This window comes from Sturnira hondurensis, unplaced genomic scaffold, assembly GCF_014824575.4.
Source record: "Sturnira hondurensis isolate 20B ecotype Veracruz unplaced genomic scaffold, ASM1482457v3 Scaffold0005252, whole genome shotgun sequence".
Taxonomy (NCBI): domain Eukaryota; kingdom Metazoa; phylum Chordata; class Mammalia; order Chiroptera; family Phyllostomidae; genus Sturnira; species Sturnira hondurensis.
This window is the reverse complement of record NW_028077883.1, coordinates 7,351,048-7,378,056: the sequence shown is the minus strand read 5'-3', so window position 1 is coordinate 7,378,056 and position 27,009 is coordinate 7,351,048. Positions and strand designations below refer to the sequence as shown.

Genomic DNA, 27,009 nt, shown 5'->3' with positions numbered 1-27,009 from the left:
TTCTCTAGGGTCCTGCGGGTGCTCGGGGTCCACCTGGCCCTCCTGGCAAAGCTGGTGAGGATGTAAGTATTTACTCTTAAGCATTTCTAAATGGCATTTAAATCCTCCTGCCTCAATGAGAGTTTCTAGATTCAAATCAAGTATTCTGCCAAGAGCCAAATATGCCCAACATAACTGTTCCCATATGGAAAAGAGTATTTCAATGAAATAGTAATTAACTGGATTGTATTTAAGAAAGTATAATCATTAATTAAATATATATTTGGATCCACATTTTTATGTGATGGCTTTCCCCCCTGTTGTAAAAACCAAGATTCCCCACTTTCATCTGACAGTTTGCCAACAGAGATTAACCCTGTGATGCTGTCATGTTTTAGGGTCACCCTGGCAAACCCGGACGGCCTGGTGAGAGAGGAGTTGTTGGCCCACAGGTAAGACTTTTTACAGCAGTTATGTAGTCCAGACATCAGAGGCATCTCACATATAAGATAGATGCTAAAACCAGAAGCAATCTACACGGCCACGTAAGTGGCTACGTACTAGAATGTATAGGACTTTTATTAATGCCAATAATGTAATATCAATGACAGCAAGCATACTATAAATAACTAAATGGTATTTTCTACAAACACCACAGTATTAGTTACTCAAATAGAGAAAGTTAATTTACTGTTCTGTGCTTAAAAATACATTATTCTTTGATTCCAAACTTGGATTTTGGTAAGAAGAAATATTTGGGAGGGAAGAAATAATTGTCTTTTAATTTGAAATGAAAATGTTATTTATCTTCTGTGTGTGTGTGTGTTTTTTTTTCAAGGGTGCCCGTGGTTTCCCTGGAACTCCTGGACTTCCTGGCTTCAAGGGCATTAGGGTGAGTGCTTTATTTTCCCCAGGAGAGAAAATGTTGATTTTTTTTAAAGGAAAAAACCTCAACTATATGTAAACTCCTGGGTGAAATGTATTTACATCCAAAGCCCTAGAGTTTGCCAGAGTTATAAGAGAGTCATAGAGTTAAGGATCTCTGGAAAGTAATACAGTGTGGAGGGTTTTTTTTTTCAGTCTGTTCATAGCTTCCAAGAAACAAGGATCCCTGCAGAGAAAATTGTGTAAAATGGCTTAAGAGGTATTTACAACAATCTGAAGACAGTAAAATTATTAAAGATGGAGAGGATAGAGGAGAGCATCTAGTGCTATATCCTTCCCTTTCCAAGGCAGGGAGCTTTCCTGGGGCCACGAAGGGAGTTTGCCAGGGACCTGGAGCCCTGGCACTGCATTCCACAGAGGCCGTCACAGGGCTCCCCCGGAAACAGTAACTGCAAAGACAGCAGCTGTTGGATTTGACCAAGCACTATAATGGAACGACATTTTAATAATGTGCATTTGCTTTTCAGGGACACAATGGTCTGGATGGATTGAAGGGACAGCCTGGTGCTCCAGGTATTAAGGTAAATACCAGATCAGAAAAGTTGTTTCTAAAGCAATTGATTGTGATTTCCCATCACCACCAGAGAGTGCATTTTGACTGAAGGCTAATCATAATCCAATCCTAAATTCCTCAATGGTGGGGACTATGGGACTCTGTGACAGAAGTCCAATTAATAATAATATTTATTAATTCAATATCTATTACACAACTGATATAAAAATGTCAATATTTTTTTCTCCATTTCCTTTCGGTCAATCTCTGCAGCCAAAATAAAAGTAGATAACACGTAGTCAGATATTAGGACACTATATGTTACTTTAAACTGTGTATCTCCTTTGTCATGCACTAATTAGGTAGGTACATTCATGTCACAATACACTTTTCAACCTCTTTCCTGTGATTTATCTGTGCACACTCAAAAATGTTTTAATTAGGTAATTAAAGTCTCAGAAGTGTGTTATCTCTTGGCTAGGCTCTTCCCTGACAGCATTTTCAACTATAAAATGTTCTCTCTCCTATTAAAGAGATAATGTGATATTAAAGTGAATACCAACATAATTACAAATTAATGAGTAACGAATACTAGCGGGACCAGAAAGGAACATGAATATGGAGAATCTGTTCTAACTTTCCAGCTGCCACACAAATGTATAAGGTCAAACTCACTCTCCCTAGAGCCTAATATAATAGCTCAAACTACTAATCACGGCATCATAAAATGCGAAAGCTTGTGAGGAGCTCTGGAGACTTCCTCTTTCCACAGATGAGGGAAACTGAGGCTGAAAGAGAACGAATGACTTGCCCAGAGTCACATCTAACGGTTAGAAGCACACAGGCTAGAATTCCTGACTCCCACTCTAGCGCCTGTTTCCAAAGAATGTGACATCACGTAGAATCCTAGAAATGAAGGGCCCTTAACTATAATCTCTCAAACCCTGTTTCTTCCGTATCTAAGTCAGATTATCTTGAAGGAAATTTCTTTTTGCACGTACCATGGTATCGAGTTAAACCACTACTACCATCACCACCACGGTTTTACTCAAGATAAGGATATAGATTGCAAATAAATAAGACAGCTCCAGAGAAATATACTGAAGTTCAAATTTTCATGTGTATTTCACAAAAGTAAAAATATTGAGTGTTAAAATAACTTCAGAGAGTGTAAATACGGTAATATTGAAAGCTAGTTTATCTGCTACTATGTCTTTCTATGACATAATTCCAAATATACAAGCGCAGTGTAAGTGATATCCAAGATCTAAGGGGAAAATTGGGAGCAGGAAGTAATGCTCAAGCATATCTCCCTAGTACTGTGATATTTGGTCTCATCCAAATAAAAACCCATATTTTAGAAATGTTTAACATTTATGTGTTTGTCGTAATTAGGAAAGTCTGTATATGTGTAAGAAATGTTGTAGAATCTATGAATGGTTCAAATGGAAATAATAGGGTAAAAGCACATACAGAAATTTATATAAAATGTAATATATCCATATGTATAATTGAATATATACTTATAGATATAATTTTTATACATGTAACTTTCAATATATATAAATTATAAAACAAAACCTCAATCATTTTCCATGTAGGGTGAACCTGGTGCCCCTGGTGAAAACGGAACACCAGGTCAAGCGGTAAGTAAAAATTACTTGGTTGGAAATATAAATCTGTACACCCTTTGCAAGCTGGAACTTCTTAAATGTTTTAGCTAATTACTATTTCCCTCAGCCTTGTATTCTTTGGTAATTTTCTAATAGCCATAATAGCCTTCTGCCTACTTAATTGAAATCTATTACCTTCCAGTGGGAATTAGAATGAGACCTATTTATTTCCAGTGGATTCTTGCACATGTTGGAAATTGGACAGAGCAAATGATGCGTGTAGCTTTTTTCAAGTTAGCATGCTGGATTCCACTGAAAATGTTTCTGCTTCTAGGGAGCCCGCGGGCTGCCCGGCGAGCGAGGACGAGTTGGTGCCCCTGGCCCAGTTGTGAGTGCTTCCCTTTTTCCTCACGTTTACCCTTTTGAAAGAGCTTCCAATAGTTGCCATTTGACTTTCCACTTGACTTTTTCTCTTTATTTACTTCCTAGGGTGCCCGTGGAAGTGATGGCAGTGTGGGTCCTGTGGGTCCTGCTGTAAGTCTTGGCATTGAAGAGTGTGTGGTGGGCGCTGTCTTCTTTCTTGATTCCCTATGAACTATGGTAGATAGCTCTCCAGGGGTTCGGTGGGTCTTTTGAAGATTCTAATCATACATACTCTCCCTGGGGCTTTTGAATGTTACATAAAGCAAAAGCTACTCTACCTTGGATACCTCCAATGTCTTCCCTTTGCTAAGATACCAATGACAACAGAGTAGCTGTCAGTTTTTTCTTTGCCAATATTAAATACGACTGAGCCCTTCTAAACTCTTCCATATTCTGTTGTTGTGCTGCTAATTTACTGAAAGGAAATTTCTTACCACCCTCTACTCTGATTTCAGGGTCCCCTTGGGTCTGCTGGCCCTCCAGGCTTCCCAGGTGCTCCTGGCCCCAAGGTAAAAACCGGGTGACCACTGTCATTACCTTGATAAACTCTTTATTGGGATGAGCAAGATAGACCCTGTGTTTGCTGGTAGATAATCCCAGAACGAATACCTTGACAAGACATGGGATGGCCAGTTTCCTCACTCCAACTCGAAAGTACATCATGTCTCTGCCCTTGACCACTATGAGCACAGACAGAGATAGCAGCACAGAAAGGGATTCCATGGGGCCCTCCGAGATACCCTCCCAAACCAGTGGGGATTGACTAGCAGAGAGCCAGAGTCTCCACCATGAGAAAAGAAATGTAAGATGAAGGCAGCAGTGGTAGCCAGGATGGCAGACTGAGGCCAGGAAAACAAGAACCCAACCCCAAATCTTGTGGTATCAGACCCAATAAGGAAAATGATTGCAGTTCTAAAGAAAATTCATAACATGGGTGTTCTAAAAATGGAGAGATGCTGTTTCCCTTTTTGCTGGCTAATGCCCCAGTGTCATTTCCTCTTTTAGGGTGAAATCGGACCTGTTGGTAACCCTGGTCCTTCTGGTCCTGCGGGTCCCCGTGGTGAAGTGGGTCTCCCAGGTCTTTCTGGCCCCGTTGGACCTCCCGTAAGTAGCCGTTGTCGTTAACCTCATTGAGTGGAAGGAAAAAGGGGTGAAGGTGGGTTCAGTTAATAGAAAAGAAATATTCCTATTAACTGATGTCTTTCTCCCTTCCTTTTTCTTGTAGGGTAACCCTGGAGCCAACGGCCTTACTGGTGCTAAGGGTGCTGCTGTGAGTATTTGGAAGGGATGGGTGGAGGAGGGGAGGAGGTGGAGGCTGGCCAAGGTTGTCTGCTGTGGTTTTAAAGGCATTTTAGTGGGAGCTGCCTCTCCTGTGAGTGGCCTCAGGATGACCACTCTGCATCTTCCTGCACAGGGCCTGCCCGGTGTTGCTGGCGCTCCCGGCCTCCCTGGACCCCGTGGTCTTCCTGGCCCCCCTGGTGCTGTTGGTGCTACTGGTGCTAGAGGACTCGTTGTAAGTGGTCGGGCTGCAGTTTTCATCCTCCGGAAATACTGTCTCTACCGTCATCTCACCACCGTCTGGACTTCCTCTTGCAGTGTTATGATTCCTATGTTTTCTTCCTTAGAATTTTTAGTTCGTGTTTCTTTTCTAAGTAATGTGCATGTATGCTCAGTCTCCCCTCTCTCTCACACAAACACACACAGACACGCCTCTCCTGCTCTCCTAGAGGGCTCCCTACAGGTCAGCGAGGGGCATTTCTACGCGAGCAATCTTGTCGCTCCAACTATATTCCCCTGTGAGCCATTTAAATATGAACAAGACACATTTCTTAGAGAACCTGAGTTTCTCTTGACCTTAATCCAAAAGCATCCCAAAGCATCTCTCTGCAAGAGAGTTGTGACACATGTTTGTCTTTTGACCACTGTCTTGTATTCAACCCTAGGGTGAGCCCGGTCCCCCTGGTTCCAAAGGAGACAGCGGTAGCAAGGGTGAGCCCGTAAGTAGCTCTATGATCACAATTTTATAAAGTTACTACTTTTTCCCTACTTGGATATATCATAAAAATTATTTTTCCTATTCTCCCTCCTTTGTTTTTTTTTCTATTCCCCCTCCTCTGTTTTCTGTTTGTTGATTTGTTTTTTCATTAAACAGGGCTCTGCTGGGGCCCAAGGTCCTCCTGGTCCCAGTGGTGAAGAAGGAAAGAGAGGCACCACTGGCGAAGCTGGTCCCGCTGGCCCCCCAGGACCTGCTGGGCTGAGAGTAGGTGCCAAACACTCTTGACACCCAGACACACCAGAGGCAGATGATGACATACTTTCATTTGGGAATCGGTCTGAATTGTTGAGTGCATTTTCCAGATGAAGGAGGCGTCTGCTTTCCATATGCTTTATTAAATCAGAGACTCTCATTTCGGTGTCTTATAAAATTGGTCTGGAAGCAATGGTGACCTACTTTTGCAAAATGCTTCCTCCATGCATTCCTTTGGGGTTTGGGTAAAGGTTTTTGACATGGTTTATGTTCATAGCTCCCCCTTAAGGGAATCTAGCTTTCTTGCATCATGCCATGTTTTAATAAGCTCTAACTTATTGGATTCAGGGGTTGTCTCCAATGCTCTTCTGTTTCCTGTACTTTCTTACAGGGTAACCCTGGTAGTCGTGGTCTTCCTGGAGCTGATGGCAGAGCTGGTGCCATGGTAGGTTGTCTCTTACTCATTTCCAGAGAAGGAACTTGAAACTTCTGGTGGTGGGTGTGCTATTAACTTCAGCCCTGCTCCTCCCCCTTCTCTTTAATAGGGCCCTGCTGGTAGTCGTGGTCCATCCGGTCCTGCTGGTGCCCGAGGTCCCAATGGAGATTCTGGTCGCCCTGGAGAGCCTGGCCTCATGGGACCCCGAGTACGTGTCACACTGATTCCAAGCAAATCACACGTGGCACTATTTCCTTTTTTTAAAAAGATGAATATTTGAAGGGGACAACAACAAAAAAAACTGAAAGTAAATTCATCAGTAGGCCTGCTGATGGTTGCCTTTTTTAATTTAACTTCATCAAAGCTTACTAGATATTTTTACAAATTTGGTTAGCTTATGAATTTTCTATTTACTACTTGATACAATGGCTATGAGGTTTGGGGAAGAATAGATTTATTTTAATATATACAAATTAGGTTGGTTCTCCTATCAGCATGAATCTTTTATCTCAATTTGTAGCTTTTATATAAGGTGTTCATGAAACATATTAGGACTATACATTGTCATTTTATTCGACTCATAGTGAAATCATTTTTCCAGCAATCACAAAGTGCTATAATGTATTCAGCATCACACGTGCTATGAAGAAACGACCTTTAGATCTGTAGACACACTAATCCATAGCAATAGAGTAATTTTTTGCCTCCATTATCTCATATGGATGAATATCAACTGTAATTATACCATAAACAAGTAATAAAGACACCAAGTACAACAATAAAAAACTCATCTTGAAAATGGCTTACTAAAAGTATTTGTTTTCCTATAATGGGAAAATAACATGATATATTTTGCCCATATAATATGTTGCTTAACAATTTCTTGAGGGACCTACAAACAGATCAGTTATACTAAAATTCAGTAAAAGGAAAGGCACAAACAAATAGAGAGAAAATGATTGCAGGGTTCTTTATATGTTTCCCAGCTAGTGGCTAAAACTCCTAATGATTTACCCTAAGCAACAAGCAAAAAGTGGGGGGGAAGTACTTTGGGGAGATTTCAATTAATTGGAGCCTCGTGCACATACTAATTGGAGTGTGTGCATAAAATTGTCAATATGAAAACATCTTCATTTGCTTCATAGGGTTTTCCTGGCGCCCCTGGAAATGTTGGCCCACCTGGTAAAGAAGGTCCCGTGGTAAGTGTTGTTCATTTGCCATTATATTTTCAAGGACACTTATTGTACTCTCATCAAGTCTGTTCTGTGGCTTGTTTATACATGAGCACGTCGGAAATAAACATCAGCCCCATGCATCATCTGGGAACACAGAGTAATGGATTATAATTACGGAATCCAAATGAATGCAGGGCTGAAAGGAGAGAGGGAAAAAGAAAAACGTGGCAGAGAAAATCGAAGCAGGCGACAAGGTTTTGAAAAGAAAGGAGAGAGGGAATCGTGTGTATATGAAATTGACTGACTGTGCATGTACTGGCTTCCTATTTAGAAAAGGAAAAGGGATTCATAATTCATCGACACTTTATACGGGAAGCTCTGTGCATTCAGAAATCGCTTGTTGCATCCTGTGGCAACATCACAAGCTGAAGGTCATGAGACCCTGTTGATGCTGAGTAACGTTTAAATAAACTCTGGTTTCAGGGCCTCCCTGGCATCGATGGCAGGCCTGGACCCATTGGCCCAGCTGGAGCACGAGGAGAACCTGGCAACATCGGGTTCCCTGGACCCAAAGGCCCCAGTGTAAGAATCACCACAATCTCCTCTCCCTTGACACTTTTTTGGGGCGGGGGGCACATTTCATCAAAACTCTAATATTTCTCCCTTGTCTCAGTTCTCTGCACTTTAAGGGGGTTCCTTCCAACATGGGAAAATTGCAGACCACTTACCACATTAAAAGCGTAACTCCAGTGTATACCTGTACACTGCTGAAAACCCGTCCCCTGAGCCGTGCTTTGCAGACACAGGTGCACCTTGTTGTATTTGGACCTGCAGAATGACAGTGCATACGCAAGATAGCAAAATTCATAGACTATCCATCTAAAAAGAAAAAAGCAAGGAACTAACATTTCAAAATTGTCATGATTAATTTGACATTAAATGTATAATTTTTTAATGTTTATTATAGGGTGAACCTGGCAAAGTTGGCGAAAGAGGGCACGCTGGTCTTCCTGGTGCTCGGGTAGGTGCAAACTTCCAGGCGGATCTATGCCCATAGTATTCACCCAGGAAACACTCCCCGGGAAGCCACTGATACCATTCTGTCACTTTCTTTCCAAGGTGACAGCCCCTAGGCTGGTGTTCCCATTAAAAAGAATGTTTTTCGCCCTGGCTGGTGTAGCTCAGTGGATTCAGTGCGGGCCTGTGAACCACAGGATCGCGGTTTGATTCCCAGTCAGGGCACATGCCTGGGTTGCAGGCCAGTTCCCAGCAGGGGACACACCAGAGGCAACCATACATTGATATTTATCTCTCTGTCCTTCCTTTCCCCTCTAAAAATAAATAAATAAAATCTTTAAAAATATATATTTAAAAAAATAAAATTTAAAAAAAAGCAAATGTTTTGCTTTTCAAACCACACTCAGAAGGAAGTGAGCCTTAACAAAACAGAATATTTTAAGTCTAAAAGATGATGCACTCAGATTTTATTTCATGCATTCCGTGACCTTCCTTAATTGCCCTCCACCTGTGGACTGCCTGTGAACCATATCAAACGTTAGCAGGTGGTATTTGGGCCGTGGCAGGGGACCCACACTGAGTTTAGTTCATGCCCAAATGACAAGCTTTCTTTTGAGCAAGTGAGGCAGGAGGCTTCGAGGCATCTTAAAGTGCCCAACTCAAGGGTAACCCTGCACCCTTCTGTTAAACGTTTTAGGGTGCTCCAGGTCCTGATGGAAACAATGGTGCTCAGGGGCCTCCTGGACCACAGGTGAGTATTTCCCCCACTCTTGGCCTTCTCTTCCCTGAAGTAAATCTAGTCCCGCAAAATAACCGTCTTCTTTTCCCAGTTCAAAAGTGATGTCACTAGATAGCATGGTGGCATAGACCATTATTTATGCCATCCTTCCTATCACTTCAGGGTGTCCAAGGCGGAAAAGGTGATCAAGGTCCAGCTGGTCCTCCAGGGTTCCAGGTAAGTCATCTAAGACCTGCGGAACACTGCCTTTGGTCAGACTCCCCAGCATAAATCTCCACACTGCTCTTTGCCACCACAGAGCACGTGACTTTGGAACTCACACAAAGAAGCTGTATTTGTTCCAAGGCCAACTTTTGTGTAATGCTTTAATAATACACAATAATTTCTGACTGTATTGATATTAGATAGTTTCCCCCTAAACCTAATTGTCAGCTCATCCCCTGAAGATAGCCATAAGATTGAGAGTGGTATTTCTTTCATCTAGGGACTGCCTGGCCCTTCAGGTACAGCTGGTGAGCTTGGCAAACCAGGAGAAAGGGTGAGTCAACAAGCTATAGTAAATTTACCTAAACTTGGGACTTTCCCCCTGTCTAATACCCTCCTGCAGGATAATTATAACATGCAATAGGAGAAAGGAAGCTTCATATTTCATATGTTGATGATAGTGTTCTGCATATGTCAATACTGATAAAGAGAATGAGCCAAGTTACCCAATTTTGATCAAATTACTTTGTTTTAAGGGTTGAATGAAGCATCACACTACAGAAATAAAATGAATTGATGAACATTCCACTTACTAGCCTTATTTTTTGTGTTGCTCTCGGTAATGTTAAAATGCAAATTATGTCCTTCTGTGTAGTGAAAAGGTAAATGCATTGATTTTTCATCAAAGTAGACCCTGAAAAATCACGTTTAATGTTTTTCTTGGCATTCGCACGTGCTGCTGCGATCCACAGTCAGAGCATGAGCTCTGAGTCATTTTCTCTGTAATTGTGATGGATGTTTCTCAATTCAGTTACATTATGTGGCCTGGTCTCCTCTGTCAACAGTGGGCCACATTAAGGAGACAGCTGGTCAATAATAAAGGAGATACACTGGGGTATGCAATTTAAATAGGTAATGTGCATAATACGGCCGTTTCAATTAAAAAAACATTCTGTTATATAGGTAAAAGTATGCAATGTCTGATACTATTCATCATTATGTATCATGTTATCAAAGAAGATAGTCTGTTTGGTCACTTTTTTAAAAGCAATGAACTCATTAATGAGAAACTTAAATTTCCAGATACCAGGTTCTAGGATAAATAAAGCTTTGATCAGTGAAAGTCTCATTTTTTCTAGCAGTCCACATACTTACATGCTCATGTCTATAGGGCCTGTCTGGTTTTATTTTACTCTTTTAAGGCATGTCTAAATATCCTATTCATAAGTAGATTTAGAGAATGTACATTTATTTATTTTCCTGTTTTCCTAGGGTCTCCCTGGTGAATTTGGTCTCCCTGGTCCTGCTGGTCCAAGAGTAAGTACTACTTGACTGACCTTGCTAAACATCTCGGTGTGCTTCTTTAAAACAAGTACTGCTTTCTCCTGCAAACTACTGCTGGCCTTGCCACGAGTTCCTGACACTCCTCCGTCGTCAAACGTAATCTGTAGACAGCATTTGATTTCAGAATTGAGAATAGATTCTTTTATTTAATTGATCGTCTTTCTTACTAAAAAAACCACACAGTTATAAGAACCATAAGTGAACCAATATGTGTATTACATTCAGTGATTTATATAGACAAGCACGATGTGTTTAGGGCAGTGGCTCACACTTAGCCAAGGGAAAGTAACATCTTACTAAGATTTAATGTCAATTTTTGCAATGCGTGCTGGAGTTCAAAATCTAAAGCTGGAATCCTGAGTTTACTCTTACAGACAAATGAATGAACAGTGTATTTAGTTTGTCTGTGATCATTAGAATAACTGGAAGGATTAGCTCTCCCCTAAAGTGACCTGTTACATGGCTAGTTATCATATATCTATTATGCCCAAACAAATTTAATATCATAGAACCCAAGTAGCATAGGAGCAAGTTAGAATAAGGGACTCGGAAACAGTTGCAATGTGGACTTATTTGTTAAATATTCTGGACCATAGAATATTATGTCATAATGATATTTACATGCAAATTGAGAGATATTTAAATAGATAGATACACAAATACATATGCATGTACATATGTATGTCTTCTCTGTCAAATATTGTAACTGTTACACCTTATCACAGGCAATTGCAAAAAAAGGAGCATAGATATGGTAATATCTAATCTTATTTACACCTACCATCACTATTCACCTAAAATGACACAATATTTCCCTTTGAATACTATGTATACCTGGCCTCTGTTTTTGCCTACGGATCTGTCATCAGGAAGAAAAAAAAGGAAACAAACAAAAAGGAAATGAATTCTAAAGGTTGAATGCTATACCCTAGGAGCAACGAATTTTGGAGTTGTAGTCACAGAACGTTAGAGCTGAAGGAGACTTTTGAGGTTATCTAATTCCGTCCCTTCGTTTTACTGGTGGAGAAATTAGAGAACAGTAATTCTGCTTTGCTTATCAGCGGCAGAATCAGGATTCAGGAGCTAAGCAAGTATGAACTTGGCTGTGTAAAACAGTGTCTCTGAAAAGGACGAACAACGCAACTCCTCTTCTGATGCCTTTCCCAGGGGGAGCGCGGTCCTCCAGGTGAAAGTGGCGCTGTCGGTCCCACCGGTCCCATTGGAAGCCGAGGTCCTTCTGGACCCCCAGGGCCTGAGGGAAACAAGGTAAATTTTGTGTTACACATTGCTGGTTTGGCTCACTGTACTCTAGAATAAGTAGATCCTTTAAGTGGTAAATTAACTGTTTTTTCAGAGTACTTACTTATTTCCAGTCCTATGATAATGTCCATCTCAGTGTCTGACAACCCAGTTCCAGGGGACCTGAATTATTCCAAAACACGGAATCCCAGTGGTCTATACCTACAAATGAATTCGTATGGGTTTTCACTCTTTTTTCATCACACTGTTTACACTTCTGTTTTAATCTAGAAACATCAGATACATTTGAACACTATTTTTTGACAACAAACTCTTACCTTCTCAATAGCCTGCTCATAAAGTAAAATTTCAAAAAGCAGTCTAAATTTTAATAAGAGAATTTATAATGATGAAAACTAATTGGACAGTCCACTCACCCAAAAAACAGAAGCCTGGTTTTGTGTTTCAAAATAGAATCTGTGGGTTAGATTTTAAAATATGTGAAATGATACATTTCTGAAAAACAAACCACTTCAACCACAATAAAGAGAAAGTAACTGATATTACTTTTGATTCTTACCTCCCAGGGGAAAAAATGTAAAGGTTTACTGCAAAATCTACTTTGGTAGATCCTTCCGTGGAAGGATCTTAGAAAAAAATAAACACCAGCTAAGAAAGAGAGTGGAAAACAGAAGGTATACTTGGTTCTGTGAGGTGGTACTTTCAGAGAGTTTTGTCTCAGAAGCTAGTCAGCAGGTTTTAAGTGTGTAGAATTGTAAAGCCTTCTGTTAAAAATGGAAGCTGTAGTGCCCACTCTTAAGGAGATTCGAATGTAAACATCTCCTCCCTTCCTAAGGTCTCTTTCCATAGTTCCTGTCTGGGCTGAGAGACATTCTTAAAAACTGGTGGGCAAGTATTTTTCACTGTGTGCCTTCCATGATCCTGTCCTTTCCTCTCCCCTACCTGCCACCTTTAAGAGGACGGGGAGCAGGTGACAAGAAAATCCCAGCGCCCACTCTCACTCCCTTCTTCTCTCAGGCACCGTGATGTAACAGCACCTTCCTCCATGACCTGCTCTCTCCTTTCAGAGCCCTCCTCGTGTCTCTGAGTAGGCAATGATGCTTTCTAATAAATGTTGTCTAGTAAATGTCCTAATAAATGTCTAAGACATTGGAATCCTTCAGGAGTTTGCGTTTTCATTCTCTTCTCTTGCCCCTGAAATAATTGATCTCCCATGTGTTTGCTTCCAGGGTGAACCTGGTGCCGTCGGTGCTCCGGGCACCGCTGGTGCACCTGGCCCTGGTGGACTCCCAGGAGAGAGGGGAGCTGCTGGCATGCCTGGGGGCAAAGGAGAAAAGGTAGCCCCTTTTGGACTTGAACTTTGATGCATATTGCTGAGGAACTCTGGCAGGAAGACTGCACAGGCTTGCCCAATTTTTACAGTCCCTGACCGGGTCTGGTGGCACTTTGACATCTGTGTCTGTACGTCCCCCTCTGCCACGTAGCACCCACGCATTTCTAAACTCACGGACCTGGCAAAATTCCTTGCTACCATGGAATTCCACACAAACAGATGGTGTTGAGTAATACATGAGGCTCATTTTAATGCCACTAACAATAACGCCTCATCCTGCCCTAATTAATGGCGAGAAGCTGTACTGAACAGCTGTCAACCATGCGGCCGTATTAGTTATGCCGTAGGAGTGACTGGGCACCAGAGCCATTGTGGCATTGCCTTAAAATCCTCCCCACATGCATTTGGACTTGGCTTGATGATGCTTCAGTGGGGTTATAAAAATTAGAAAAGGATATCTGATGATAATCTAGAGAAGTCCTTGATTATTTTTCCTTTTTTTGAAATTCCTCATTCAACATCCCGTAGAACGGTGGGGAATCAAGGCATCACTAAAGGCTTTAATTGACTGAAGTATTGTAGCATCTTCTGTGAAAACACTTCCGATTCCAAAATTTGGTCAGAAAAGAAACAGTTGCTCCTGCTTCATATTTTCAGGGTGAAACTGGCCTCAGAGGTGAAATGGGGAGCACAGGCAGAGACGGTGCTCGTGTGAGTAAACTTTTGCTTGCGTTTGTTTTTACTTAGATTATCTCTTTTCCACCTCTTTACCTCTCACTTGGAGTTGAGAAGCTTTCCAACATACAACTGACAAAAGGACCCAAGTCTAGTAAAAGAGTACTGCACGACTTCCTGGATCTATGATTAATGATATTTTACACGTTCCAGAAGAAAAATCAACAGGACTTTCCCCTTTGAAAATCGTAGCCTGAATTTTCTATCTTCTTCATTGTTAACTGTGCCAAGTAAAAACTACAACCCCAAAACTCTGGGGTTAATGGAACTTTACAGGATTGCTGAAGTTATTATAGTGTTTTGGGAGGCGGGGGGAACGATGCATTCTAAGAAGCCAGAACCCCTAACAAGATCCTGTTTATTTACGTGTATATCTTAAAAAGTTATCACTCAAATAGCATCCCCAAAGATTAGCTGTCAGTGCCCTGGAGATGCCAAAGATAATCCCAGAGAGGGATTATCTGTAATAACCACAGTGTTATCTGTTATTATCAGTAATAACCACATCCACAGTGTTGGCATTGTGGTTTTTCCAGGTCATAAGCTACCTTGGTCCCTTCTTCTCTCTCAGAGCTGGCAACTCACTGTGGCATGTTCCTAATAGTCTTTTCTCTGAATCACACAGTGCTAACAGTTCCAAACAAGGCTACCCACTGCTCTCCAGGGAATTTGACAAGAGCAGAGAGTTCAGGTCTCCCCAATTCCTAACCTGCTCATGCCTTACACATTTCCATAACCTTTACCACTGTGGTACTCTCCTCCTGAGAGTGGCTTCTCATAGTCTCGGTGATTCGAAGTGAAATGCATCAAAGGGCCCAGAATGTGCAGTAAGAGTGCTCAGTCACTATTGAAGCACAAGAAGGAATAGCCAGGGTCACTTTTGATGGTATGGGAGTGTTCTTACTAAGACTCGTTTCCTTTTTGGTACTAGGGTGCTCCTGGTGCTGTGGGTGCCCCCGGTCCTTCTGGAGCCTCTGGTGACCGGGTAAGCATGCATTTCCCACTAAGTTGTAACTCCCTGAGCCAATGGCAGTTTCTAAAATTCCCTGCCTGCCTTAGCCCCCAGAGTCCCAGCAATTCTTTTTTAGAGCTTGGTTTTAAACCCACTTATTTAAAAACGTATGTGTTGTTCCCAGTCAGGGCACATGCCTGGGTTGCAGGCCAGTTCCCAGCAGGGGACTCACGAGAGGCAACCATACATTGATCCTTCTCTCCTTCTCCCCTTCCCTTCCCCTCTAAAGATAAATAAATAAAATCTTTAAAAAAATAAGTAAAAAAAAAAACACAAAAAAACTTACGTGTTGTGATGGGCAGCAAGAAACAAACACTGTGTTTAAAGTTCTCTTTTCTTTCCTGTGGATAGGCCCAGCCATCTGATCTGCACTTTAATCCCCAGGCTCTGTTTTAAAGTCTCACGCTGTGCCCATTAAAAATATCCTAACCCACCGAGCCTTCTCAAAGCCTTCAATTGTTTAAAATAAATCAGGAAGATACATGTGAAATGAGTGTGCTCGACCACATCGAACCCTTAAAAGAGACCTCATGTCTTGTATTGCACAGACTGCAGCAAATGGATCAGCCCTGTGTTGATCTCAAAATTAGGAAGTCCTCCTCCTGGTATTGTAGGCTCTGGTTGGTAGAGGTTTTGCAAGTGTATGGCCGATTCCACTCCAACCCCCCAAACAAATACAAACATCACGCAGAGTAAGAATCCACTTCATTTTCTCTGTGAGACAGATATGCATTAGCTATCTCACCCGATGCAACGGCAGGCTCTGACGAGGGACAGCTGTCTACCACATTAACTAATTCATCTTCGGTCCCATCACAGGGAGAGGCCGGCGCTGCTGGTCCTGCCGGTCCTGCTGGTCCTCGTGGTAGCCCTGTAAGTAGAAACCTGGGTCATTTTGTAGAAACCTCACAACTTGTAGCAACTGAAGAATCTAAGATTGTTAAGATGTTTTTAAACCCCTTCTCCCACCTATAGGGTGAACGTGGCGAGGTTGGTCCCGCCGGTCCCAACGGATTTGCTGGTCCTGCTGTGAGTATCACATAATGAAGCTTCATCTGAAAACATCCCGAGGAGGCAAGTGAGTGAGTTGGAGTACCTGAATGGTAAAACTGTTCTTTTCCGACAGGGTGCTGCTGGTCAACCTGGTGCTAAAGGAGAGAGAGGAGGCAGAGGGCCCAAGGGTGAAAATGGTGCTGTCGGTCCCACAGGCCCCGCTGGAGCTGCTGGACCATCTGTGAGTTGAATTCCCTGGTGGTCCATATAGCCTGTGTAGCTGCCCATGGAGTATTCTCACTCCACATACATCAGTCAAGTGCCTACTGTACACACCAGGGAACATGACAGATCGAAGACGATCCTAAAAATAAGAATTAACCTTGCATACTGGCTTTACAATTTGTAAAAATTTCATTGTATTATCTTACTTTTTCAATAATCCCATAGGGTGGTAATATTGAAGCAAGAACATTTAGGTAATTTGATTTGATGCAGATAATTATTTTTAATTCCTGAATTTGCGTCTAGTAGATGTGGAAACAATCCCTTTGAAGAAAAGAATGACATTTGTAAGAATTGTTTTGTGATTTAACCCCGTCTTCTTGTTTGTCTGTTTCCATTTAGGGTCCAAATGGTGCCCCTGGTCCTGCTGGAAGTCGCGGCGATGGTGGCCCCCCTGTGAGTATTTAAAATGGACTTTGATAACTTTTATTTCTTCAAAATCTAATAGGGACAACTTGAAAGTTTGGGATTTTGTGGTACACTTGGACTAAAATAAGGAGATGCTTGAGATTCGAGTCAACTCATTCAGAGAAATTCTGATATAGAAGTTAAGGTCAGGTTCATGGGGTGTGAACTTAATCCCAGGGTCACGTATGTTGCTACCACCTCACTTGAAGTAGTAACCAAAATTAAGCCCTGGTAGTTGAGTTGTGGAATGGGTAAGCCATTTCTGGTACCCTTTATCTCCTAGTTGATGCCCCCTTCCTCTGCCTGACCATGTCCTTTCCCTTGGCATCCAACACTGGCACCCCTCCTCCCCAAAGCTCCCCAAGAACGACCTCCATTGACTTCTGCCTTCTTTCACCAGACAACAATTAATACTCCATCTTTTCTATCTTACTCTGTAAACAAAATTACTTATGCAGTGTCCATTCCCCAAGCACCCAGCCAGGGAATGTGTGACAACTGACACTCAGTGTGGCACGGTGTCTTAACTTCTTGCTCTTACAATTAGGTAATACGCTAACATTTCCAAAAGAACCCTCAGAACTTGAATGCAAAATATGGGTGTTGCAGCTGAGGGCATACCGGTGAGGGAGACAGAAGAGACGGAGGGTCCTGGGGTCCTGATTAAATAACACCCTGTGTGACACGACCACTACCTTCCCCTTGGTCCATCCCTTATCACATGTTTTGGGGATTCGTCAGAGGAGAAATTTCCATTGGTACCCAAGTCTCTGAAGCTGGTGTTGATTGTAGAATTTTAATATGGAATTTTAATGTACTTGGTCCTCAGGGCATGACTGGTTTCCCTGGTGCTGCTGGACGCACTGGCCCTCCTGGACCCGCCGTAAGTAAATCACTTCCAAGGGTGTCTCCACGTACTCTCCTCGGACCTCGGCCGGCGGGGCGGTGGGAAACTGTAAAAATATGCTTCAGAGATTTAGCTACTACCTTCCTCGTCTGAAATCAGTTTTTCTGAGCCATTAAAGCAAAATCTTCACAAGGTATATTTTATAATAACAGTTTAGGAGGATTTTATTCATGTGAATACAAGTCTCCTTTTAGGGGCATGGGGTTTTTTTGTTGTTGTTAAAAATGGAAAAAACCAGAACGGTTTTACTCACATATCAGGTAGTTCTATATCTAATTACCCTTTATGGCCAACATTCCGCCTTCATAGTTAAGGTATAATTGTTCCCGAATTTAAAGGTGGTTTGGCCTCTAATTTAATTCAGATTCAGACTCTTCTGTCAGGACTCAAGAGAATTTAATTAATTACCGAGGCTTAAGTCTTCCGGTTAAGGTTTCAGGGGAAAAAGTAGCAAAGACGTTGATTTCTTGGAATCCCTTTATAGGTTCATAACAGAAACACCTTCATTCCCTGTAGGCATTTAATTAAAGCTAGTTCAGAGCGTATGTGATTCCTCATTTATGAACAAAATGCCTGTATCCGTTTTCTTCAAAAAGAAACAGCTGGGGTCCTCCGAAGTCCCATTCAGTCACAACGAACTTTCCCAACTTCACACAGTTCCAGTCGGGCCAGGCTGCTGGTGCTGCCACAGGGCTTTCCCTCACAGACGCTTGCCCCAGCTTCTGCCCCCGTCCACTCTGTTACTGCCGCGGGAGAAGGAAGATGGGAGTCGCTTCTTTCTACAAGAAAGAGTGTTAAGAAATCTAAACCTTTCCCCCACGTGGCTAGGATACTATTTTGTTGCTTCCCCCTGCATCTTAATATCAAGAACCTCAGCTGCTCTTTTCCAGGTTCTTAATATCAAAATCCTCAGGCCCAGGATGATGAGCAAAAATGCATTGACCTTGTACATTTGCCTACAGGGTATCACGGGCCCTCCTGGTCCCACTGGTGCTGCTGGTAAAGAAGGAATTCGTGGGCCTCGTGGTGACCAAGGTCCAGTTGGCCGAACCGGAGAGACAGGTGCAGGCGGCCCCCCTGGCTTTGCTGGTGAAAAGGGTCCTTCTGGAGAGACTGGTGCTGCTGTAAGTGATTTTAAACTCCTCTTCCTCAAGTCCTTGTGTTGAATTCAAGGCAAGACCTTGCATAAATTATTAAATAGTGTGTCTTTGATGTGGACAAGTGCCGCAGGTTCTCAAGTAGAGCTCAGTTGAGCCAGGAAATCTGTCGACAGATATTGGGGTGTCATAGCATCAGCAGATGCCTCTAAGGCATTCGTTGGGCATGGCAATAAGTGAGAAAACTCGCTGTTTTACCAAAACAGCCCTTTCCCCAGTTGAGAGCGCCTTGCTGGTATGGGGATTCGAACAGAACCGCGGGGCAGTGGTCACCCCACTGCCCATGAACTGATCTCAGTGAGGCTGCAGTTCTTTAAACCCGCACTGTCCAGTATTATTGCTCCTCTGAAACGTGCCTTTGTTAGGCCTGGTTCAGTTAGACGCCATGGCCCAAATGTGCTTCTTGGCATTGATTCCGTGTAAATTCTACTCCATGATCCCAGATGGCTTCATTAAGTTCAACCACCTATATTTAAATGTTGCTTCACTGGTCTCAAGAAGGAACTAGGCATAAAAATATACACACCAAGATGGAAACTCACCATCATCACCAGAGAAAAGACATCCAAAGATATGTCCTGCAGAGACGAGGACTTCTGTTTCAACTGAGCACAGCTCATTTTCACAGTCCTCAAGCCAACCTGTGTTAGCATCACCCATGGTCTTTACCAGTAACGCTCAGTATTTTTCATCTTGTTCAGGGACCTCCTGGCACCCCAGGTCCTCAGGGTCTTCTTGGTGCTCCTGGTATCCTGGGTCTCCCAGGCTCTCGAGGTGAACGTGGCCTCCCAGGTGCTTCTGGAGCAGTGGTGAGTGTTTGACGCCGTTCTTCTCATTAACAATAAAGAATTTAGAAAGCTGCCACTTCAAATGTGACAGATTGATCACGGAACAACCCCGCTTAGGATTTTTTATTCATGGCATTGTCTTTGTACAGATCACATGTCACTTCTCTGAGAAGCTTTAATATCACCTTGCTTAGACACATGCACGCAATAGGCGCCATTAACATTCTGCAGAATGATTTCTGTCCTTTTACATGCTTAAGAATGATAAAGCTCTAATTGCATTTACTCCTCTGCAATATGAAATGCTGGCATCATTTATCCTGTAGGAAGAATGAAACTCTGCAAGTTCTGAATCATTCCATTAACCCTTGTATGTGACAGCAACCCGAAACCACCTCATCTCCAAAAACTCTCTCAACTTTAGGAATTCATTTCATTTGGGCTCTCGGATAAAACCAATGCTACAGAGAACATTCCCAAACTGCATGAAGCCGACCACCCAAGTGGAAGGCGAGGGTGGGAATGACACTAGTGACAGTGCTTAACCCATGTGTGGCCTGTTCAATTTCATTCTCTCTTCAAACTGAAACCCCCTGGCTCAGTTTGTTCTGGGAAGGAGAGATAGGCGCTCAGCACAATGACAGCAATGCTGTTCTGTCTTCTCTGCCTTTGTAGGGTGAACCCGGTCCCCTCGGCATCTCGGGTCCACCTGGGGCTCGCGGTCCCCCTGGTGGTGTGGGTAGTCCTGGAGTCAACGGTGCCCCTGGTGAAGCCGGTCGTGATGTGAGTCTGACACTTGGTTTGTAAAAACCAACTGGTGATAGTTCGTTGTGGGCAACTTTATATCCTGACTTGATGTTCACTTATTCCAAGTTTCCAAACATGGTGTCTATTTCTCTATAATATCTACAAATTCTGACCATGCCTAGTATTTATTAAAAATAAGAAAAAATTAACTTGGGATGGGGGATAGGTCTTTAAATAGCATACTTCAAAGTTGGCCAAAATATTTAAAACACCTCTAAAATTATCTAGGTTGGCAAGTTCCTATTTTTAACAGTCTGAAAAGGGGATTCATTATTGAGCTCTGGGAGTGATGAAGGCAGAACAGCTGAACTATGGGGGCTGTGGGCTACGGATCCTCGCAGTGTCTTTACTGGCATGGTGTCTTCACAGGGGAACCCTGGGAACGATGGTCCCCCGGGCCGCGATGGTCAACCTGGACACAAGGTTGGTATACCTCTTCATCTTCCTCTAATTTAACAGTGCCTAAACTACCAGCCAGATTAATGCTAAGCTTCATTTTGCCTTTGGTAGGGAGAGCGTGGTTACCCTGGCAACGCTGGTCCCGTTGGCGCTGTGGGTGCTCCTGGTCCTCATGGCCCCGTGGGTCCCACTGGCAAACATGGAAACCGTGGTGAACCTGTAAGTCCTAAATACAAGTCCTTTAATGTTGTCATCCCTATAGGCTTCACTTCTGACTTACCCACACTTGAGAACTTGTGGGTGCCTGGGGGCAAGATCTTGGCTATGCTGACGACTCGTGTTTTTTCTCTTCCAATGCACAGGGTCCTGCTGGTTCTGTTGGTCCCACCGGTCCTGTTGGTCCAAGAGGTCCCAGCGTATGTACATGATGAAGATTTTTTTGCAAATTAACATTTAGGAGTAGTCTAGACTGTCCATTAAGAAAAACAAATATCACATAGGCTAGACTACATAGATGTAATTTTAAAAATTTAGTCCACGTTGAGAGTGGCTAAAACTAGCTTTTAAATCTCTTCTATTTCAAATCTCTTCACCCGTTTGTATCAGATAATCAAGAAGATCTAGCCAACATTACAGACAGCTCAGCTAAGACAGATCCAGAGGAGAGTAGCCTGCACGTGGCTTTTATACCTTCACGTGTCTTGGGTTACTTTTGTAAACGGGTTACACAATATTTGTTGGAAAGAGAGTATCACTTGTCTAAAAGGTCCATGTCTTGCATGTCCTTCTCTCTTTGCAGGGTGCACAAGGCACTCGAGGTGATAAGGGAGAGCCTGGTGACAAGGGGCCCAGAGGTCTTCCTGGCTTGAAGGGACATAATGGATTACAAGGTCTTCCTGGTCTTGCTGTAAGTAAAATGTGGACACCCAGCATATATGCAGAGCTTGAAGGCCCTCGACTCAAAATGATCTTCCTCAGATTTTCACTGCTATCGTTCTAAAATGTCCTATATCTTACTCATTTCCCATGTTCTGACTAACTTCATTTCTTGGAGATAATACTATTTCATCTCAACTAGAAAAGGTGAGGGTTAAGGGAGATAAAAATATACATATATTAAAATCTCCTGGTAACAATGTCCTTCAACCCCACTTAAAATAAATATAATTGGAGGAATGACTAATACTGCATTGCTGAAGTAGCTTGCAGGAAAAAAAACATAATTGAATATAATAGGCATAATGGGACAAAAGAGCCCCATTTTACGGTTTCAATTTTCTCAATGCAGAGTTATCGAAACTAAAGTTTTCCATTCGATTTTGAAAAATCTACTTTTTGACACATGTTCTGAAAATGTGATTTTCCTGTTTTCTCTCTGAAGGGTCATCATGGCGACCAAGGTGCTTCTGGCCCCGTGGGTCCTGCTGGCCCTAGGGTAGGTCAGCCCCAGAGACACTTATCTCTGAAATAGAGCCTGTGGCAGGCAGTGAGCCCCCAGCAGGCTCTCTTACGAGCTTATGGGCTCTCTTATGAGACTTTCTTTGGTTCACACAGTCCTTCTTCCCTAGGGCCCTGCTGGTCCTAGTGGCCCTCCCGGCAAAGATGGTCGCAGCGGACATCCTGGAACAGTTGGACCTGCTGGCATTCGTGGCTCTCAGGGTAGCCAAGGCCCTGCTGTAAGTATTATTTGGGGAACGAATAAAGAGTATGACTGACCTAAGGAATGTTTTCTTCAGACTAAACCAAGAGAATCATGCCAATGCATTAAAGCAGTCCCCCGCTTCCACGTGCTTTCTGCAATATGTAAACGTGGTCTCTATACAATGAGTTGCTTAATACTGCAAGTACACTTGGGAGCAAGTTGTTTATTTACGAAAGCTTGATCCTTTCTTACTTATTAAAACATACTTTTGTGTGATGCCCATCTGAATACCTGCTGTCATTGATGTCTCCCAGTGTCACCGAATACAAAGCTTCCTCTTTCTCACTTTCACCTTTGCAGGGCCCTCCTGGTCCCCCTGGCCCCCCTGGGCCTCCCGGCATAAGTGGCGGTGGTTATGACTTCGGTTTTGATGGAGACTTCTACCGGGCTGACCAGCCTCGTTCACCACCTTCTCTCAGACCCAAGGATTATGAAGTCGATGCTACTCTGAAATCTCTCAACAACCAGATTGAGACCCTTCTTACTCCCGAAGGCTCTAGGAAGAACCCAGCTCGCACATGCCGTGACTTGAGACTCAGCCACCCAGAGTGGAGCAGTGGTAGGTCAAGCTGTCCAGGCTGGTCTGACCTGTCCCACAAGTTGGGCTTTTCAAAATCAGTTCCCCCTCACAGTCGGAGTGAAATGTATTTGGGTAAAATCTGTACTGTGTAAAGCCATCACAATTAATGAAGCATTTTTTTTCTCGCAGCCATCGCCCATTCTCAAACTTTTTAAAATATATGTGTGGGTATATATTTTATAGATATAGATATTTTATATTTTATAGATATAGATATATATATAGTTCCCTTTTCATGTTAATATATACTCTGGTTCCATTTTTCATGGAGGAGAGGGAAGGAGGAATTGTGTAATCTTCAAAACAGCCTCCTTCTGCCTGTTAAATATGGGGTAGATAATACAGTAAAAAATGGTACTTAGGAGAATCAAAGTCATTGACTAGGAATTATTAGAACTCAATGAGAGGTTTTTATGGTTGGGACCTTGTTTTCATAACAGGTTACTACTGGATCGACCCTAACCAAGGATGCACTATGGATGCTATCAAAGCATACTGTGATTTCTCTACTGGCGAAACCTGCATCCGGGCGCAACCTGAAAACATCCCATCCAAGAACTGGTACAGAAGTTCCAAGGCCAAGAAGCACATCTGGTTAGGAGAAACTATCAATGGTGGTACCCAGGTGAGGAATCCTATAAACATTCCCTCCCTTAATAAGCAATATTTTGTTAGGATTGTTGGTTTTCTAATCCTTTATCAAAACAGGCTTATTAAAAGAACCTGCTCTTTTAATGGGTTCCGGCTCTATATTGGATTATACATTAAAGATAGATTGATTGGACATACCCATATAACTCAAAGTTATTATTCAAATTTGACTGAACTGATAATCACTGGAGAAACTGACTAATGTCATTAGTGTGAAGGAGTATTACCATGCATGTGTATTTTCAGAACATGAGCTTTCCTAAATTTTTAGTCAGCCTTCTCACCAACTTTATTGAATGCCTACTGGTGGGAATTACAAGAAAAGAAATAGGTCCAAATTTCTATTTCCTTGCTCTCTTATTCTCAATAAGAAACACACACAAAAAGGCTTACCTGAAAGAGGTATCCTTCTGAGATGACCTTGTCTCAGCCTGGTTCTTCCTATGTCCCTTCTAGGTAATTAATATTTCAAAGACAAGTGAATTTTGTTTCCTTTAAAAGTACCCTCTTCTTCAGGTTCCGATCTGACTCCATTATTTTTCCCTATACCAGATTTTTTCTTTTAATCTGACTCCGTATCTGAGTTCTTCTCCACTTAACTGGAGTGCCTATCTTATTCTCTGTAGTTTGAGTATAACGTTGAAGGAGTAACTACCAAGGAAATGGCTACCCAGCTTGCCTTCATGCGCCTGCTGGCCAACCATGCCTCTCAAAACATCACCTACCACTGCAAGAACAGCATTGCATACATGGATGATGAAACTGGCAACCTGAAAAAGTCTGTCATCCTGCAAGGTTCCAACGACGTTGAACTTGTTTCCGAGGGCAACAGCAGGTTCACTTACAGTGTTCTTGTTGACGGCTGCTCTGTAAGTAATAGTGAAATATAGAAATAGCACTTACTTGGGGGCGGGGTGTCCTAGTTTAGACCAGTTAACGAACAGATAAATGAGTTACCTAACTTATCCATTTTTTTGTCCTGAATGTGTTTATTTAAATTCAGATGGTAAATTGAGAGTATTCTTATCATATCTTGCCTTCTAAAATACTAATATATACTGTCTATATATTAGTTGTTTTTCTTTTATATTAGTTTCATTTCTCTTCTTAAATGATGATAGGTGCCCATAACTTAAAATTACTTGAGGTTAAAAGGACCCAAGCTATAGTTTATAATTATATGCATTTTATTTTACTTATTAGTATGACCTACCTTTAATTTTTTTTCACGCTTTCTCTACAACATGCTAAAAATGGAAGGAAAATTTAAACACACTGGTAGCATTCCAGCATACCCTCCGACTCTCCCCCTCCCCCTCAGACACACGTACATACACCTCCTGAAAATGATGATAAATCACTTGGAACATGTATTGCAGTATTCTTTCTAATCATACTCGTAGGAAGCCCCTCCCCCTAAAGATACCCTTGATGCTGAGCTTTCAAAGATGAACTTGCTGATCTGGGACACATGTCTTTAGAATATCTAAGGTGAAGATGATGTTAGATTCCAAAGAAGTGCTGTTTTATGTATGTTTCTTCTTCTTTTTTTGAAACAGAAAAAGACAAATGAATGGGGAAAGACGATCATTGAGTACAAAACAAACAAGCCATCTCGCCTGCCTTTCCTTGATATTGCAATTTTGGACATTGGTGGCGCTGACCAAGAATTCGGTTTGGACATTGGCCCGGTCTGTTTCAAATAAATGAACTCAACCTAAATTAAAAGAAAGGAAATCTTAAAAAAAAACTTTCTCTCTTTGCCATTTCTTTTTCTTTTTTTTTTTTTAACTAAAAGCTGAATCCTTCCATTTCTTCTGCACATCTTCTTGCTTAAATTTTGGGCAAAAGAGAAGGGTGATCAGAGCATTGTGCAATACGATTTAATTCATTCCCTCTCCCTCTTCCCCTCCCTGAAAGATCTGGAATTTTTTCCAACACTCTTACACCTGTTGTGGAAAATGTCAACCTCTGTAAGAAAACCAAAATAAAAATTGAAAAATAAAAACCATGAACATTTGCACCACTTGTGGCTTTCGACTCTCTTCCACAGAGGGAAGTTTAAAACCCAAACTTCCAATGGTTTAAACTACCTCAAAACACTTTCTTGTGAGTGTGACCCATTCCATTAGGTGCTGAACCAGACAGAGATGAGCTGAGGTACTTATTTTGTTTTGTTCAAAATACAAAGGTGCTAATTAACAGTATTTCAGATACTTGAAGAATGTTGAAGGTGCTAGAAGAATTTGAAGAGAGATCCTCCTCTGTATTGAATTGTGTTGTTGTTTTTTTTCCATTTGATTTTGCATTGGTATTCTACATCTTATCCCTGAATAAAGTATGCAGATCCTTTGCCCAGCATTGTCGTCTTCTTTATATTCCGCATTTGTTCTTTGCCGGTTTCATTTTCATCCTCTCCCATGGTTCCAAAGAAGCCTTGTTTCTCAGACAAGCAGAAAAATTAAATTGTACCTATTTTGTATATGTGAGATGTTTAAATAAATTGTGAAAAAATGAAATAAAGCATGTTTGGTTTTCCAAAAGAAAAATATTGAGTAAAATTCCTTGTTTCGATGCTCTTTGCAGTATGAATATAGATTATGCCATCTTCGCCAGCCATTAGAACAAGTGTTTCTCATTAGAAAGACTGTGCAAAATGGGAGATTTGGTTTGGTAGGAAGAACAGAAAACAAGGACCGAGGAGACCGGAGTGCCAATACTGGCTCTGCTCCTTTCGGCTGACCTTGAGCCCGTCACCTTTCTGAGTTTCAGTTTCCATATCTATAAGGTGGGGAAGACTCCTTCTCTGACTCAAAAGGAGATCATTTCTAAGCAACCTGGCATTGTTGACCAAAGTTTCAAGCAGAGAGCCATAGAATCTTTTATTCTCTATTAAGCACTTTGAAACAGTGGCTGAAACTTGGTCTATGCACAATTAATCCTATTAACTAAAATAGTTTCAAATACTCAGTAAAAATGCCATACGCTTAAATCTGATGCAAATGAGTGCAATGCCTGTAAAGAGGTAATGCGTGTGCTGTCAATCAGCACAGACAGTTGTAGGTAGTAGTACCATGAACACCTACCTGCCAAATCAATTTCCTTTTCCTTCCCTGTACCTTTCCATGACATCTCCCATACACTTAAACATGGTGATGTGTCAAGTAAAATGTTAAGATTCATTTAGAGCTTATTTCCTGTTGCAGAACATAATTGTGATTATAATATTTGCCGCCTGTTATAAGTCATCTCAAGATTCAATTAGTTTTAAACTCAAATGACTGAACATGATGGAAATCTAACATTAACTCTAAGAAGTTACCCAGGTCTACTAACCACATTGCAACTTCAAATGATGGTCCTTCTGCTGCCTGAA

The 27,009-nt window shown here is 42.0% G+C and overlaps 1 protein-coding gene across 1 annotated transcript in view; it reads left to right on the top strand.

Annotated features, from left to right (window-relative positions):
- Positions 1–25,803, top strand: part of COL1A2 (collagen type I alpha 2 chain) — a 36,631-nt gene extending 10,828 nt beyond the window's left edge. Inside the window, exons 9-52 of the mRNA XM_037046468.1 lie at positions 9–62; positions 378–431; positions 818–871; positions 1,392–1,445; positions 3,019–3,063; positions 3,365–3,418; positions 3,520–3,564; positions 3,909–3,962; positions 4,459–4,557; positions 4,679–4,723; positions 4,868–4,966; positions 5,397–5,450; positions 5,606–5,713; positions 6,093–6,146; positions 6,247–6,345; positions 7,283–7,336; positions 7,796–7,894; positions 8,280–8,333; positions 9,027–9,080; positions 9,231–9,284; positions 9,553–9,606; positions 10,545–10,589; positions 11,784–11,882; positions 13,106–13,213; positions 13,867–13,920; positions 14,876–14,929; positions 15,776–15,829; positions 15,932–15,985; positions 16,083–16,190; positions 16,577–16,630; positions 17,472–17,525; positions 18,512–18,673; positions 19,408–19,515; positions 20,170–20,277; positions 20,671–20,724; positions 20,812–20,919; positions 21,063–21,116; positions 21,500–21,607; positions 22,082–22,135; positions 22,269–22,376; positions 22,703–22,961; positions 23,423–23,607; positions 24,260–24,502; positions 25,193–25,803. Of these exons, the coding sequence (XP_036902363.1) occupies positions 9–62; positions 378–431; positions 818–871; positions 1,392–1,445; positions 3,019–3,063; positions 3,365–3,418; positions 3,520–3,564; positions 3,909–3,962; positions 4,459–4,557; positions 4,679–4,723; positions 4,868–4,966; positions 5,397–5,450; positions 5,606–5,713; positions 6,093–6,146; positions 6,247–6,345; positions 7,283–7,336; positions 7,796–7,894; positions 8,280–8,333; positions 9,027–9,080; positions 9,231–9,284; positions 9,553–9,606; positions 10,545–10,589; positions 11,784–11,882; positions 13,106–13,213; positions 13,867–13,920; positions 14,876–14,929; positions 15,776–15,829; positions 15,932–15,985; positions 16,083–16,190; positions 16,577–16,630; positions 17,472–17,525; positions 18,512–18,673; positions 19,408–19,515; positions 20,170–20,277; positions 20,671–20,724; positions 20,812–20,919; positions 21,063–21,116; positions 21,500–21,607; positions 22,082–22,135; positions 22,269–22,376; positions 22,703–22,961; positions 23,423–23,607; positions 24,260–24,502; positions 25,193–25,339 (3,723 nt within the window). The 3' untranslated portion in view covers positions 25,340–25,803. The remainder of the gene's footprint in view (positions 1–8; positions 63–377; positions 432–817; positions 872–1,391; positions 1,446–3,018; positions 3,064–3,364; positions 3,419–3,519; positions 3,565–3,908; positions 3,963–4,458; positions 4,558–4,678; positions 4,724–4,867; positions 4,967–5,396; positions 5,451–5,605; positions 5,714–6,092; positions 6,147–6,246; positions 6,346–7,282; positions 7,337–7,795; positions 7,895–8,279; positions 8,334–9,026; positions 9,081–9,230; positions 9,285–9,552; positions 9,607–10,544; positions 10,590–11,783; positions 11,883–13,105; positions 13,214–13,866; positions 13,921–14,875; positions 14,930–15,775; positions 15,830–15,931; positions 15,986–16,082; positions 16,191–16,576; positions 16,631–17,471; positions 17,526–18,511; positions 18,674–19,407; positions 19,516–20,169; positions 20,278–20,670; positions 20,725–20,811; positions 20,920–21,062; positions 21,117–21,499; positions 21,608–22,081; positions 22,136–22,268; positions 22,377–22,702; positions 22,962–23,422; positions 23,608–24,259; positions 24,503–25,192) is intronic.
- The last annotated feature ends 1,206 nt before the right edge of the window (positions 25,804–27,009 follow it).